This window comes from Carettochelys insculpta, chromosome 6 (assembly GCF_033958435.1).
Source record: "Carettochelys insculpta isolate YL-2023 chromosome 6, ASM3395843v1, whole genome shotgun sequence".
Classification (NCBI taxonomy): Eukaryota; Metazoa; Chordata; order Testudines; family Carettochelyidae; genus Carettochelys; species Carettochelys insculpta.
Window position 1 is genome coordinate 20,719,912 of NC_134142.1, and position 15,314 is coordinate 20,735,225.

The 15,314-nt window shown below is 45.9% G+C and overlaps 1 protein-coding gene and 1 long non-coding RNA gene across 3 annotated transcripts in view; one reads left to right on the forward strand and one right to left on the reverse strand.

Annotated features, from left to right (window-relative positions):
* LOC142014215 (uncharacterized) overlaps positions 1–15,314 on the forward strand; it is a 102,540-nt gene that overhangs the window by 19,686 nt on the left and 67,540 nt on the right. Inside the window, exon 2 of one of the 2 annotated variants that reach the window (XR_012645890.1) lies at positions 2,063–2,187. The exons of the other annotated variant lie outside the window; for it this stretch is intronic. This is a non-coding gene — a long non-coding RNA (uncharacterized LOC142014215). The remainder of the gene's footprint in view (positions 1–2,062; positions 2,188–15,314) is intronic. 2 annotated transcript variants of the gene reach the window in all.
* Positions 1–15,314, reverse strand: part of ASPG (asparaginase) — a 91,801-nt gene that overhangs the window by 5,364 nt on the left and 71,123 nt on the right. Inside the window, exon 13 of the mRNA XM_074996406.1 lies at positions 13,574–13,660. Coding sequence (XP_074852507.1) covers positions 13,574–13,660 — 87 coding nt within the window. The remainder of the gene's footprint in view (positions 1–13,573; positions 13,661–15,314) is intronic.

Here is a 15,314-nt window from a genome sequence, read left to right on the forward strand (position 1 = left end):
AACTCAGCTGGCTTCTTGGAAAGGTTGTTTTCTGGATCTGTGACCTGGCACACTTTAAGCATGGGGGCTACTGCCATTCTTCTCAAGAGGGTCTAGCTCTGGAGCTGTAATGCCCTTCAATGTTAATATTGATTACTTGAATGTCACAGTCAGGTAATTCTCCAATGAGATAGGAGCACACTGAAGGGTGGGATGGAAAAGGCCTGTTTGTTTGGTCTGTAGGATAGGACCTGCTGCCCTGAATGTCACTCTCTTTCTGAAGGAAAAGAATATGCATGTCAGCCGCAATAGGTAAGGAGGAAGGTGAAAGGTTCCTCAGTGTGGTAAATTGACTGACCAGACTTTGGGGTGGGAAAGGAGGGAGTGGAATGGAGGTGGGAGGGAGTGCCTGCACAGGCATGCAACATGTCAGCAACATGCAGCCCGGACAATTTGTGTAAGGGTCACTCTACAGCCAAGTCTGCAATATTTGTTACTCCCTGCCCGGCTGAAGCCACTTCTCAACTGTTGATAAATATTTTCAGGTACTAAAAAACTCTTTAAAGAGGAGTGTGGGCCTCTGAGTGCAGCGGCCTGCGGGTGAGAAGAAAGCTGGAACAAGGTCTTTGGTTGTAGCAGCTTGAGAGGGTGGGAAAAAGACAAAGGCTGTGCCCTTAGCTGTTGAAATGGAGTGAAAGGGAACAGGGCAGATGGTGCACAGTTAAGGTCTTTGTTTTGTATGGGTCATTTAATAGTGGGAGCAGGCAAGCATAGGGAAGGGCAGAAATGTGGAAGAAGCACCAATGGAAAGCAGTGTTCTTGCAAAAAATGTTATTTCCCACTGACAACAAAGAGGGAGTTTAATATTGAGTTAAAAGGAAAGAGCCCTTATAAAGTGCAGAAGACAGCAAGGATATTAGAAAAATAGAGAAATAAATAGCTCAAAATGGTGGCTTTTCAACAAGTGAACATTTGTTTCTAAAGACTCATCTTTGGCTGTAGACACAGTGAGATTCTCTAACCCACTGTGCAAATTAAACAATTACTATGCCTGAGGAAAAGCACATTAAAAAGCACTGTGTTAACACCAGTGCTCCCTCTAATTTTTTTCCATCCATGGGTGGAATAAATTTTGTTATGTGCACCAAGGCATGAGCAGATGTGCATCAACAAGTTGCTGGCCATGGGTGCTCTGCTAGGCTCCTGGGCTGTAGCCCAAGTGCTCAGCTTTCAGGGAACACTGGTTACAAAACAAACCCAGGTAATTCAGACAGCATCACAGTAAGCACCACAAACAAAACTCATTTACTGACTTGCACACTGGCCACCCAAAAGCTCTTGTTCAGAAAGGGGAATCTGAGTTAAAACTGCCAGAGGCTGAACCTGTGAAGTTCTTCTTCTATGGGCTTGTCTACACTAGCTCCCTACTTTGAAGGGAGGATGGTAAGAAAGGTGTTGGGAGATTATTAATGAAGTGCTGTGTTGCATACGCAGCACTTCATTAAGCTGATTTTCCCCTGCAGCAAATTCAAAATTTTGAGGAGTAAAGGGACTTCAAAGTTGCTCTGGCACTTCGAAGTCCTGGCGGGTGAGCCACGGCTACACACGAGCCAGCACTTCGAAGTTTAACACTTCAAAGTTGCCACAGGGGAGAATTAGCTTAATGAAATTCTGCATATGCAGCACAGCACAGCACTTAATAATCTCTCAACACCATACTTACCATCCTCCCTTCGAAGTAGGGCGCTAGTGTAGACAAGCCCTATCAGTAGCAATCAAGCAAAAATAATAGTCTTCGCTCATCGGGATTTCATGTAACAATGAATGGATGGTGCAAAAAACAAAAAATCACATCCTCAGAAGTTTGCTAATTTAAACTGCTGCCAGATAACTACCCAGTCAAAAATAAAACAGACTTAGCTGATTACCCCACATTTCACCTTAGAATGTAGCAAAGAAATTCCTCTACTTTAATTCGGTGAACAACAATCTATGAATCTATGGATTGCTCATCCACAATTCAGGTGCTTATTGTAAATGTGTGGAATGACTGAATTTGACATGAAAAAAAATTATTTGCTAGGCTTTAATTCAAGGCCAAATAATGGATGACCTTCAAGACTGTACTGGCATATATGGAATCTCTGTGCTGGGATTTGCCCAAATTTGCTAACGACATCACAGATACTGAGCTTCAACAACAAAAAGGTAAGAATGGCAGATTACCATGTCACAATTCAAGTGGGTAATGAACAAAAAGATGAGTTATTGTTTAGATAGATCTAAATCAATAGAGTCGTTGCAGTTTATACATTTTGTTAATATAAACATTAGAAAACTCCTCTTCAATTTCCTAACTTCTTATTTATGAATCACAAGATACATTTAAATTCTTTCATCAAATACACAAAATCGGGGCCTTACACACTTAAATATATATGTATATTACCAGTAGATACGTTGCAAGAGTTCAAAACTCTCTCTCCTATATCTTTTTTATTGTAATGTTTGGTGTGAATTTTGTATAAAGATTATTTACAGCAGCAACCTCACTTATCCATTTCAAAAGTTTGTGAAGTAATCTGTAAGCAGCAAGTATATTTCTTCACAGCTCTTTTCATCTCACACTGATCAAGGAATACAAAATTACAAAAACACCATTCACTATAAAAAGCCAGTAAAACAAATAATTCTTCAGCACTGGTTGAGAGCAAAAAAACCCAGCATACTGCTAACCCTTGTGCCACTTGGCATACCAAAGAGCACAGGTGAGACTACCACTGGATTTTTTTACATTTGGAAAGGATGACTTTACAACAGTTACATAAGACAGGAATTTCCACTATGGGCAAAGTGACTTGACTGTAGAAGAGTCAAGATAGTGGAAAGGTGACGAATGTGCAGGTTGCTTTAGATTACAAGAATAAAAACTATTACAGAGGCTGGGAATCCTCAGTGCTTCATTACTTTCAAAATGTGCACTGAAGCGACAGCACAGTAAAAATAAAAAGCTGGTAACATTTTAACTGGCTTGCAAGCAAGTACAAGTGTCTTAGCTACTGATAGTATTTACCATGAAGTACTTTGCTGTGGGATTTTGTGAAGAGTAGGAAAACTGAATTCTTCTTTGAGCGATTGCTCATGTGCATTCCAATTTCGGTGTGCGCCGGGCACATGCCCAGTTGCTGGAAGCTTTTTGCCCTAGCCAGTAGCCCTAGGGTCGGTGTGGCGCCCCCTGGAGTGGCAACCATATAGCCGTCCATATATGCCCAGCCCCCCGCTCAGTTCCTTCTTGCCACGCTGTCGATTGCTGGAGCTCCCTCACTGTTGAATGTTCCCTGGTAGCCTTTATTGTTTTAATTAGTTGTAAATAGTTACCTTTCATAGGTAAATAGCTCTTCTTAGCACCTAGTGAGCTGAGCTGGGTCTTTAACCCCCCTTGGTGCCAGGGGATGTCTGGCTCTCTGGGGTTTAAGAACTGTTTGTTAAAGATGTGGCAAACGAACGCCCAAAAGCGACCCGCATAAGGAGTGTTTGAGTTGCCTCTTTGAGGCTCACCTCCAGGAACACTGATCTATTTGCAAGGCCTTCAAGCCTAGGACTTTAAAAGATAGAGCTCAAAGCCTGACAGTTCAAACTAATGGAATCAGCCTTCCGCCTGGACGTTTCCCCAGTGGGAACTCGGAGCGCCACATCGTCGGTGCAGAGCACTCTGGCACCGTTGGTGCCGTCAGAAAGTTCCTAGCACCGAGAGCAGGACTCGGCACCTAGCGCCTCCTTGCGCCATAAGAGCAGGTCCCCAGTGCCTTGCAAAAAGAGAAGATGGGACTAGGTTCAGTCCCAAGTAAGAAGGAGGAAAAGGCAAGCTTTGGGGGAGTCTGCCAGATTGCACTGTGACTGGGGTCATGAAGTGCGGGCATCGACTTGGGCGCAAGCCCATGCTCTACAGACTGCCTCAACGCCAGAGGCCTTTAGCGCTTGTGCAAGGCTTCCTGCAAATTATGATGCCGCTACAGATGCCACACTGGGAGCCTTCCCCGCCCCAGTTCCAGGTACCTGGTCAGGCTCTAGGGACCCTGGCACAGTTCCTGACACCAGTGAGACCCCAGCAAATGGTTGCCTCCCTCAGTGCCACACAGACAGTCCAGAGTGCGCAAGAACCAGCGGGAGCTATGGGACCCTTGGCACCGCCCTGGTCATTGGCATCAGAGTCCCTGTTGGAGTCAGACTCATTTTACTCCAGCTCAGCTTGGCGCAGGAGTATGAGGACATCTCGACGCAGCGGGCATCGACACCACTCGCAACGTCCCTTAGAGGGGGAGTGGCAAAGGCCTCCCCAAGGTGCCTCACAATGGCCCTTCTGGACCCCGTAGGTGATCCATGAGGCACAGGGGCGGGATGCGGCACTCCCGTTCAGGGTGCCCGACACTCCTCAGGTGCTGAGATCAGCACTGACCGCTGCTTTGGGGGCCCTGCCGAGAGAGCAAGCGGAATCAGCACCAGCACCAACAATGGCGCCAACACTGGCACCGGTGCAGTCAGAGGCAACCCAAGCATGGGCACTGCCCCTGCAGGCACCAGGGACTGTGGTGCAGTGGGCGCCAGCACCGACAGAACTGGTACCGTCCCAGGTGCAGAGTGGCCCCATCTTCATGGCATGGTACCAGAGACCATTAAGAGGGCCTTCATCCCAGGCACCGAGCGCAGCACCGCAAACCACAGTGCTGGGGACTCAAATGGAAATGCCAGAACCCCCCGCACCGGTGGGCTTGGAGGACGTGATGCCCTCCTCCTCCCCAGATGAGGCGCTAGCTGGATCCTCTGCATCCCTGGTACTGCAGGATGGAGGAGTGTACCAGCAGCTGTTGAGGAGGGTGGCCCAAAGTCTGGGGGTGCAGGTGGAAGAGGTCAGGGACAAAATAGACCCTGTTACAAATATTCTCTCACTACCCATTATAAAGACAATTGCCAACACAGTGAAGACAGTGTGGCAGACCCCGGCCTCAGCCTTGCCCACAGCTAGGAAAAATGAGCACCGGTATTTTGTCCCAGCCCAGGCAAACGAACATCTGTTCACCCATCCTCCCCAACTCTCTTGTTGTGGATGCTGTGAAAAACAGGGAGAGGCAGGGGTCCAGGGGCCCTCCCCTAAAAACAAAGAGGCCAAAAGATTAGACCTGTGTGGTAGGAAAGTTTATTCTACAGGTGGCCTCCAATTGAGAACTGCTAACCTGCAAGCTGTGGTTAGCAGGTATGCATACAATACGGCCAGCTCCATGGACCGTTTCGCTGAACTGCTCCTGCCAGACACCAAGTAAGAATTTAGGGCCCTAGTGGAGGAGCAGAGACTCATATCCAGAGCAGCACTACAGGCCGCCCTAGATGCAGCCAATGCAGTCACCATGGTCATAGCCTCGAGTATAGCCATGAGAAGCAGGGCATGGCTTCAGGTCTCGGGACTCTCACAGGAGGTGCAGCAGTCGATTCAGGACCTCCCTTTGGGGGCCCCTCCCTATTTTTGGAAAAAAACTGACAAGAGGCTTCACAGTATGAAAGACTCACAGACCACCCTACGCTCACTGGGTCTATATACACCAGCGACCCAGAGAAGACATTTTACCCCAAGGCCCCAATTCAGACAGTTCCCACAACAATGGGATGGGAACAGGAGAAGGGGCCGCCACAACAGGAGGCGTCAGACACAGGACCAGAGCCACCAAAAAGCCCCACCAGGGTCTAAACACCAGTTTTGATGGGGCGGTCAGGAACAACACACCAGCCACCCCCACAGTTCCAGCTCAGTAGTATTTTCATCCTGCCTATCCACATTCTACCATGAATGGTGCAGCATAATGTCGGACCAGTGGGTCCTCCGCACGGTAGAAAAGGGATATGCCATCCAATTTTCTTCCTACCCCGCTTCCCAGTCCCTCTTCAGGGACCCCCTCCCAAGATGGTTCTCAGACAGGAGGTAGGGGCCCTCCTACAAAAGGGGGCTCTACAGGAAGTTCCCCAGGAATTCCGGGGGCAGGGATTTTATTCCCATTTTTTCCTAATCCTGAAAGCAAAAGGGGGGCTATGGCCAGTCTTGGACCTGCGAAACCTGAACAAATTTGTGAAAAAGAAAGTTCTGTATGATATCCCTGGGCATAATTATCCCAAAGCTGGAACGAGGGAACTGGTTTGCCGCTCTCGATTTACAAGATGCATATTTCCATATAGTAATTTATCCACCTCAAAGGAGGTTCCTCCAGTTTGTACTAGGGAAGGACCGTTACCAGTTCACAGTCCTTCCGTTCGGCCTCTCCTCAACCCCGAGAATCTTTACCAAATGTATGTCAGTAGTGGCAGCCTTCTTACACAGGAAGGGACTGCACCTGTTCCCCTACCTAGACACTGGCTGATCAGGGGTCAGTCACAGAGACAGGTGACAAGACATGTACAGCTGGTATGAGAAACGTTCAACACGTTAGGCCTCCTAGTGAACGAGGCAAAGTCTGTGCTAGCCCCAACTCAGGTCATGGAGTTTGTGGGTGCCCAACTGGATGCAGAGCAAGCCAGGGCCTTTCTGCCCCAGAGCAGGGTCCAAGCCATGGCGTCCCGCATCCAAGGCCTGACCAGGTCCCCAGCCATAACGGCCAGGGGATGCCTCAGACTGTTGGGACACATGGGGCCATGCACGTTCGTAGTCCAGCATGCCAGGTTACGAATGTGGCCCTTCCAGCTACGGCTCGCCTCCGTATACAGACCTGTCGGGCAACACAGACAAATTAGTTACAGTCACCAGAAGAGTGTTAACGGCATTAAATTGGTGCCTAGAGGCTGGGTTGGTCTGCATGGGAGTGCCCGTCAATCCCCCGCAACCCTCCCTCTCCCTCGTCACAGACGCCTTGAACCTGGGCTGGGGAGAACACTGGGGGACCAACAGACTCAAGCTCTGTGGAGCAAGACTGACGCTCAGCTCCACATAAACGTGCGGGAGCTCAGAGTGGTTCAGCTGGCGTGCAAAGTGTTTCAGAGCGAACTGAAGGGGCAGTGTGTCGCAGTCAGCACAGACAACACTGTGGCAGTGTACTACATAAACAAACAAGGTGGGGTGCATGCTTGTCACCCCTGTGTCTCAAGGCCCTCGCACTCTGGGACTTCTGCATCCAGCAGCAGATTCTCCTAAGGGTGTTCTATCTGCCTGGGGCTCACAACTCCCTAGCAGACCTGTTCAGCAGGTCCTTCATGGACCACAAGTGGTCATTACACACCGAAGTACTGAGTTCAATTTTCCAGAGGTGGGGATGTCCCCAGGTAGACCTCTTCGCCACTCATCTCAACGCGAAGTGCAGGACGTTCTGCTCTTACCAGAACTGCAGTCTGGACTCTTGGGCAGATGCCTTCAGCATGCGTTGGTTGGGTCCATTGCTGTACACCTACCCACAGATACCGCTCATCCACCGAACACTGTTGAAAATTCAGTTGGACTGAGCATCGATTATCCTGGTGGCCCCAGCCTGGGCTCAACAACACTGGCACTCAACGCTCTTGGAGATGTCCACTCGTGCCCCGGACCTGCTGACACAGGAGGAGGGGAGACTGCGGCACCCCAGTCTCCAGGCGCCGCATCTCACAGCGTGGAGGCTCCACGGCTGAGACCGGTCGAGCTGGCCTGCTCCGAACCTGTCAGGGAAGTATTGTTGAACAGCAGGAAACCCTCTACGAGGGTAACATATGTAGCCAAGTGGAAAAGGTTTACCATATGGGCCACTCAAAAGGGGTTGTCCCCAGGAGAGGCCCCAATACCATGTATCCTAGACTACTTGCTGGCCCGGAGCCACACAGGGCTGTTACTATCCTCCCTGAAAGTGCACTTGGCAGCCATTTTGGCATTTCACCCAGGGGCCAGGAGGTCATCAGTGTTCTCAGACCTGGTGGTGAAAAGGTTCATGAAGGGAATGGAAAGCGTCAAACCACAGGTTCGGGCCCCCCTGCCAACCTGGGACCTTAATTTGGTTTTGTCTAAGTTTATGGCTCCCCCATTTGAACCTCTCGCCTCCTGTTCTACGCTGTTCCTTACCTACAAGGTGGCATTCCTGGTGGCCGTTACCTCAGCCAGAAGGGTGTCAGAGCTCAGGGCCCTGATATTGGACCTACATTATATGGTGTTCCACAAAGACAAGGTCAGGCTGAGACCCCACCCAGTGTTTTTGCCTAAGGTGGTCTCCCCCTTCCACATTAACCAATACATCACCTTACCGGTGTTCTATCCAACGCCCCATGCCTCCCTAGGGAGCAGAGCTTACACACTTTGGATGTCTGGAGGGCACTGGCCTTCTATATGGACAGGACCAAACCCTTCTGGAAGTCGCAGCAGTTGTTTGTTGCAGTGGCAGAGGATGAAGGTGCAACCCAGTCTCCCCTCAGGGGATCTCCTCCTGGACAGTGGCCTGTATCAAAGAGCGCTACAAGCTGGCAGGGGTTCCCCCTCCCCCAATCAGGGCTCACTCCACGAGGGCACAGGTGTCCTCTGCGGTGTTCCTGGCCAAGGTCCCTATCCAGGACATCTGCAGAGCGGCCACTTGGTCCTCCATTTACACATTTGCAGCACATAACGCAGTTACACAGCACGCACGGGAAGACGCCGCGGTGGGCAGGGCTGTCCTGCACTCCTTTCGGGGCTCCGACCCCGCCTCCTAGGCATTGGCTGGCATTCACCCGAATCGGAATGCACATGAGCAATCACTCGAAGAAGAAAAGACAGTTTCCTGTTCTGTAACTGGTGTTCTTCGAAATGTGTTGCTCATGTCCATTCCAAAACCCTCCCGCCTTCCCCTCTGTCGGAGTAGCCGGTAAAAAGGAAATGAGTGGGGGGAGGGTCAGGCAGTGCATATATGGGTGGCCATATGGGTGCCACTCCAGGCAGCGCCGCACCAACCCTAGGGCTACTGGCTAGGGAAAAAAAACTTCCGGCAACTGGGCATGCGCCTGGCACACACTCAAATTGGAATGGACATGAGCAACACATCTCGAAGAACACCAGTTACAGAACAGGTAACTGTCTTTTCTTTTTCCTTGGTGATCTTAGGACTTCACCTTTTTCAAGGGCTCTTACATACAATTCCCCTTGGGCATCCTGGTTGTTCGATGTTTGTTAAAACCTCTGGGAAATCGTGAGGTATTTGTTGTTGAAGCGCCAACCTAATAGTAGAGAAATTACTTTTCTCTGCTGGAGAAGATTCTTGACAAGCAAGGTAGTGATTCTGTGAAGGATTAAAATAATTCTGTCGAGAGTACACTCAAGAATGACATTCATATCATCTGGTGTCCCCAGACCTTTTTAATCATGTTTCATAACTGCAAGGAGAGATGAAAACTTCAGCATATAAAAGCCTGTTTCATATTTTTATCTTCAGAAAGTTAACCATGTATTTAGATGCATGGTCCCAGTAACTTTAGAACTATAATCTATCACAGCAACTGAGATCAGACTTAAATAGTATGTTATCTTGATCACCAGTTTGAAAGAGAGCATCCTTACATTTCATGAACTGATATTTTAACATATAAGCATATGAGGATGTGAACTCATTTGCTTGCACCACAATCATTATTTCAGCCTTGCGGAACACAGACTATTCATTATAGATGACATTTCATGTAATTTATACTGACTTGGTTTTTTGCCTGTCAATCACATTGGTAGCTAAACTGGAGCTAGTGGAGTAGCTTTCTGAAGAAATTTGGGCTGTCACCATTATGTGTCATGCAGTTGTCAGACACCAATACTCCTGCAGCAGAAAAACGGCTTTGGAAGATTCAAGGGACTCCTCGTAAGAAAACTTAGTTCCCATCTCAATAAAATGGAAACAAGAAAACAAAGAATGAAACATCTTTAAATACAAATTCCACATCTCACTTTCTAAAAACAACAGGATGAATTAACCCTAAAAAGATGGTTAAAAGATTGGATAATACGATAGTGCTTTTTTTGTGAGTGCAATTCCAACACTAAATGCACTAGAAAGAATTCAAGCTGACATTTTACAATTATCTGATGACCAAAGGTACCAAACCAAATACTTCAGTGTCTAAATCACAAATCATTTTATGTCTAAAAACAAGGAAATTAAGATACTAATACTAGAACAGGAAAAGCACTGGCCAAGTCACTCAATAACTGGTAGGACATCTTCCTGTCAATTTGTGAGTCTGCTGATGGCAGACCAGTCTGATTCTGGAGCCACAGGTCTTATCGTAAAAAGGGCAGGTGCTGGTAGCTATTGGAAGGATGCAGAGTAATTTCTGCTGTTCTTTTCTCTATCTCTGCATCTCCTTGTCTGCGCTGCGCTGGGACTTTTCAAATTGCACCACCTCCTCAAGAATTACCACTCTCCACTGAGAGTGGTCCTGGACAGTGTTCTCCCGCGTATCAACATGGATGCCACACTTTTTCATATATGCCTTCAGCATGTCCTTAAATAGCTTCCTCTGGCGGCCAATGCTTCCCTGTCCTTCTTTCAACTCAAAAAACAGAATCTGTTTTGGGAAGTGCTGATCAGACATCCAGACCACATACCAGTCCAACGAAGCTGTTGGTAAATGAGAATGGCTTCAATGCTGGTCACATTCATCTCTTCCAGGACACTAACGTTCATGCACCTACCCTCCCAAGAGATATTTAGGATTCTCCCAAGGCACTGTTGATGACATTATTCAAGTGCTTTCAGATGATGCTTGCACGTTGCCCAGGTTTCATATGCATACAGTAGTGTTGGAACAACCACTGCATGGTATACAAGGAGATCTGGCACAAATGTCCCAATTCTTGAAGACCCTTTGTCTCAGGTGGGTGAAAGCTCAGCTCAGACAATGCCAGATTTCTCTACCAATATTGACTTTAGCAGAAAAATGACTTCCAAGGTATGGGAAATGCTCAAAATTTTCCAGTAGTTTTCCATTGACTTCAATCAAGGGTACATAAGATTGTCCCATCACCAAGGCTTGGGGGAACACTTTTTGGTCTTTCTGATGTTCAGTGTGAAACTGAAATTCTCATATGCTTTGGCGAAGGCACTTAAGATGGTCTGAAGGGCTATGGGAGAAAAAGCAGTGACCAGGTTGTCATCCGCATACTGGAGCTCCACAATTGAGGTCGTGGGGGTCTTGCTTTTAGCCTTCAGTCTCTTGAGATTGAAAAGCTTCCCATTCATTCTACAGACAATCTTCACACCATCTAGAAGCTTGCCATCGATGAGGTGAAGGGTCACAGTGATGAAGATGCAGAACAGCACTGGGACGATGATGCAGCTTTGTTTGACTCCTGTTTTGACCTCAAAGAGGTCACTTTGGGATTCATTGTACTTCAAACCTGTGGCAGTCATGTTGTTGTGAAGCAGCCTCAAGTTGCTAACAAATTTTTGGTGCAACTGATCTCTGAGAGGATCATCCACTGGGCACTATGACTGACAGAGTTGAATGCTTTCGTCGTGTGGATGAAATTCATGTTTACTTTGTTCAACAGATCATACAATCCCTTCCCCCAGCAAGAAGCAAGGGCATCATGGTCTTTCCAGAGCTGGGTACCATCCTTTGATCTCAGGAGATTGTTTCCTTGCTGTCTGCAAGATGCTGGAGTTCTCATGCCTTCTCAGTCCACCACTGATTTTTCAGAGTCCTTCTTTTATATTGGACTTCAGCCTTGGCATGTGCAAAGCCCACTCTCATTCTTCCATCTACATATATGTATTCTACCCTCTGCACAGGAAATAGCTTTAAAACAAATGGGCTTTTTATCCTCTGTTAGCTTAATAGCATTAAAAATCCTTTCAAAGTGCCTCAAAAGCCTCAGGGACTTGTTACCACTACATTCAAAAAACAAGCTATTGTATACAATATTCCCTAAATGTTCTACAACAAATTGCATCACATTCACTTTTTGTTTAAAGCCACATGCTCTCATTTTTGTACTACTACTATCAGGCTGGCCAGTTAAGCAAGTTCTGCAGAGGACAGAATGTGTTATATATGGGGTCAATTTATTTGTGAAAGAATGTAATTTTCTGAGCCACTCCTCTAATACTTCTGACAGGTGGATCAGAGTTAGCAAACTCTTAATTGGAAAAGTCTTTTCATTGTTTCCATCACTTGCAATGCTCTGGGAAATATGCAGTTGAGCTGTATGTAATTTGGGTGCAGGCTATGTGACAGAGAATTTCTGTCCGGCGTATTGCCACAGGAGTTGAGGCACTCTGTCTGAGTCTTTATATTTAGATGTCCACGAGCTGGTAGCAAGGTGTTATTAGTACATGTTGAACTGTTCTAATCTAGCACCCTTGGGACCTGACTGGAGCCAGACAAGAGAATTTTCCAAACCATGGGAGGTCAACATTGTTGAGAACATTACCAACACTTCCACTGCTTACTAAGGGCTTAGAAGACATTTAGGGGTAAATTACAGCTAAACAACAGCACAGGATACTTAGAGCCACAACTGCTTGCTGTAAACAAACTTTATGGGACCACTGGACACTTGGCCAGACCCATGATAAGTGGTCGTCCAACTAACTAAAATCATGCCAGATTATGGATGTTGCCAGCTGAGAGTTCTCGACTACAGCGGTTCCACCTGTAGAGGACCCTCAACCATAGAATCTGTATCTTTAGTGGTGATATCAGAGCTGTAGCCCTTCAGATCATGGTACAGTGTATTTTCTCAGCTTGCTATCTGGGTGAGGAGACTGGTATTTAATTTGTTATTAGGAGAATGAGGAAGAAAGAAGCGAAGACTTTAAGAATTGTAGAAGCTACTGACACAATTTTCAGGGGGAACTGCAAGTGATCAAGCCACCAGCAGTTCTACAAATAAGCCATACAATTTTCTTTTAAATTGATGAAATACTATAGTTTTTTATTAATGAAAACTTAGCATGAAAAAGCAGTGTACGGAAAGGCTTGACTCAATGGGACTACATACTGCTTAATGTAAAGGATGTGTTTAAGTGGCATGGTGAATTGTGCCAGAGTACACACCAGTTTGTAGGTCTGAATCCATATTTAATTATTTTATTGTTTTTCTTGAGAGAGACCCTATTCTCAGCCTATAGTTAAGGTTGAAGCTACTCCTCCATAATAGAGGTATTTATTCTTTTTTAATATAACTACTCCATTGTTTCAGTATGAATTATCCCTATTCTTCTAATCTTAAGATCTTGTCACTAGACACACAAGTTTCCTACAATTTCATAGTAGTAAAAATGTATAAAAATGCATCAGGAAGAGGGACAGACTTCCTTTACATCGGAGTCAGTCAGAATAGGGCAGGGAAGCAGGGACTAGACTGAAATGGACAAGAATCAAGACAGGAACAAAGGTTGGAATGAGAAGTGGAAGCCAAAGCAGATCAGGTACAGCTGTGGGCAAATCCAGCAGCTGTCATGCTACTGGTGCTGCAGGCTCCTCTGCCCAGTCAGGAGCATGAACATTTGGTGAAAGCTCACCAAGTCCAACTGAGATTATTATGTTGCCTAGTAACCAGGGTGGGAGCCAGCTGTGCTCCTGACACATGGACCGTGCTGTAATATTGTATCTAAACTTAAATCATCCTTACCAGCAAAGTTCTGTTCCACTGTTCTCTAGCTCTTGGCTGGAAAGGTGAGCTCCAGTCTCGCGTAGTAATCGAATCACGTCTAACTGCCTTCATGAAAAAAAAAATAAAAAGTTATGTTAACAATTAAATATCCTGGGAGCAAATAATCTACAGATAAAATCAAATATTCTAGAAATACAGACTTTTATATATGGTTCTCAACATTTTTCAGAGTTGTCTTGCCCACCCCCCCCAAAAAAAAAGAAAGACTGATGATGAATGTGTTCTCCATTCAGCAAGTTTAAAGCCAAGAGAGACCAATAGATAACCTCTAATCTCCTGCACTAAACCCCACCCTGTTTCCTCTACACCGATGTAGGGCAAGAAAGAGGCAAAGGCTTTATCACAGCATTTAACTACCCTGGCACACTGAATTTACAAAAATGCTACATTCTCAATTACTGAATCCAACATGGAGAGAAAGGAACAAAAATACCTTTCAAATATGACTCCATAGCGAACATCAAGAATGATCTGTCCCTCAATCTTTTGGGATCCCTAAAAACCATAGCCTTCAGAGCTACTTTATCATCCTTAGAAAATTAAGTAAGACACTGATACTGCAAAGACTTCTGAATATACTTTACATTGACTACTATTACACTAGAGGGGTATCTCTGTTAGTCTGTATCTGCAAAAACAATGAGAAGTCCTGTGGCACCTGATAGACTAACATTTTTTTTGGTGCATAAGCTTTTGTGGGCAAAGATCCACTTCACGTGCATCTACAAAACATTTGTTGACAGATTGCAGCCGTATACAAAAGCGGATCAAAAGAGCCATCTCATCTGTTGACCGAGAGCAGCCAGATTGCCTGGCTGTTCTCTCGACCGAATGGGCAACCAGAAGATCAGCAAACAGCGCTGCCCAGCGAACTGCAAGCCCTCTCTGTGGACAGAGGGCCCCCTGGAGCCTCCACATAGTTCTTCTGTTGACAGAATACCTTGTGGCACAGAGGCAGAATGCTGTCAGTGAAAGTGCTGAGTTTTGTCAACACACTGTTGACAAAATGCGTTTTGTGTGTGGACACTCCTGAGATTTGTCGTCAAAACCCTGGTATTGTCAACAAAACTCTCTAGTGTTACCGTAGCTATTATTACTGTGAATACACAAAATTAAGCACATATATAAGAGTTTGCAGGCTTAGGGTTTCCGGCTGTGCTTTCCACCAGTCACCTAAAACAATAAAACAATGCAATACACTGATAATGGATTTTAAACTTTAATAGCTTTTTTTTCTTTTTTTTTTTTAACTCCTCGCTTCTCTAGCAGCTGGGATTGCTATGACAGTATTGGCTCAGATTTTCTCATTCCAGTTTCACAATGTTGAACCACTATGAATTGCAAACTTTGAGGTATTGTCTAATACAAGACAGATGTCAGATGTAATTTTTAAAGTCAGTATGATGTCTAGATTCTCCCTCTGTCCTAGAGATACTAAACTAATGTAAATGTAAACTTGCAGATTTCAAGTATTACAATGCATGTTAACGCGTGAAGTTGTGGAGCAACTTGGGAATAATATCTGACATTCTCACAGCACTCCACAACACATTCGGTATACAAATTTTTATTTGCAACCATTTTAGTACTTAATCTCCAAGTAGAAGAAAAAGGTTAAACTGGATAAAATATATGACATTTGATTTGAGATGTCAGTTTTATGATTTAAAAGTTTTAGCTCATAAAGTATTTCTCTTAC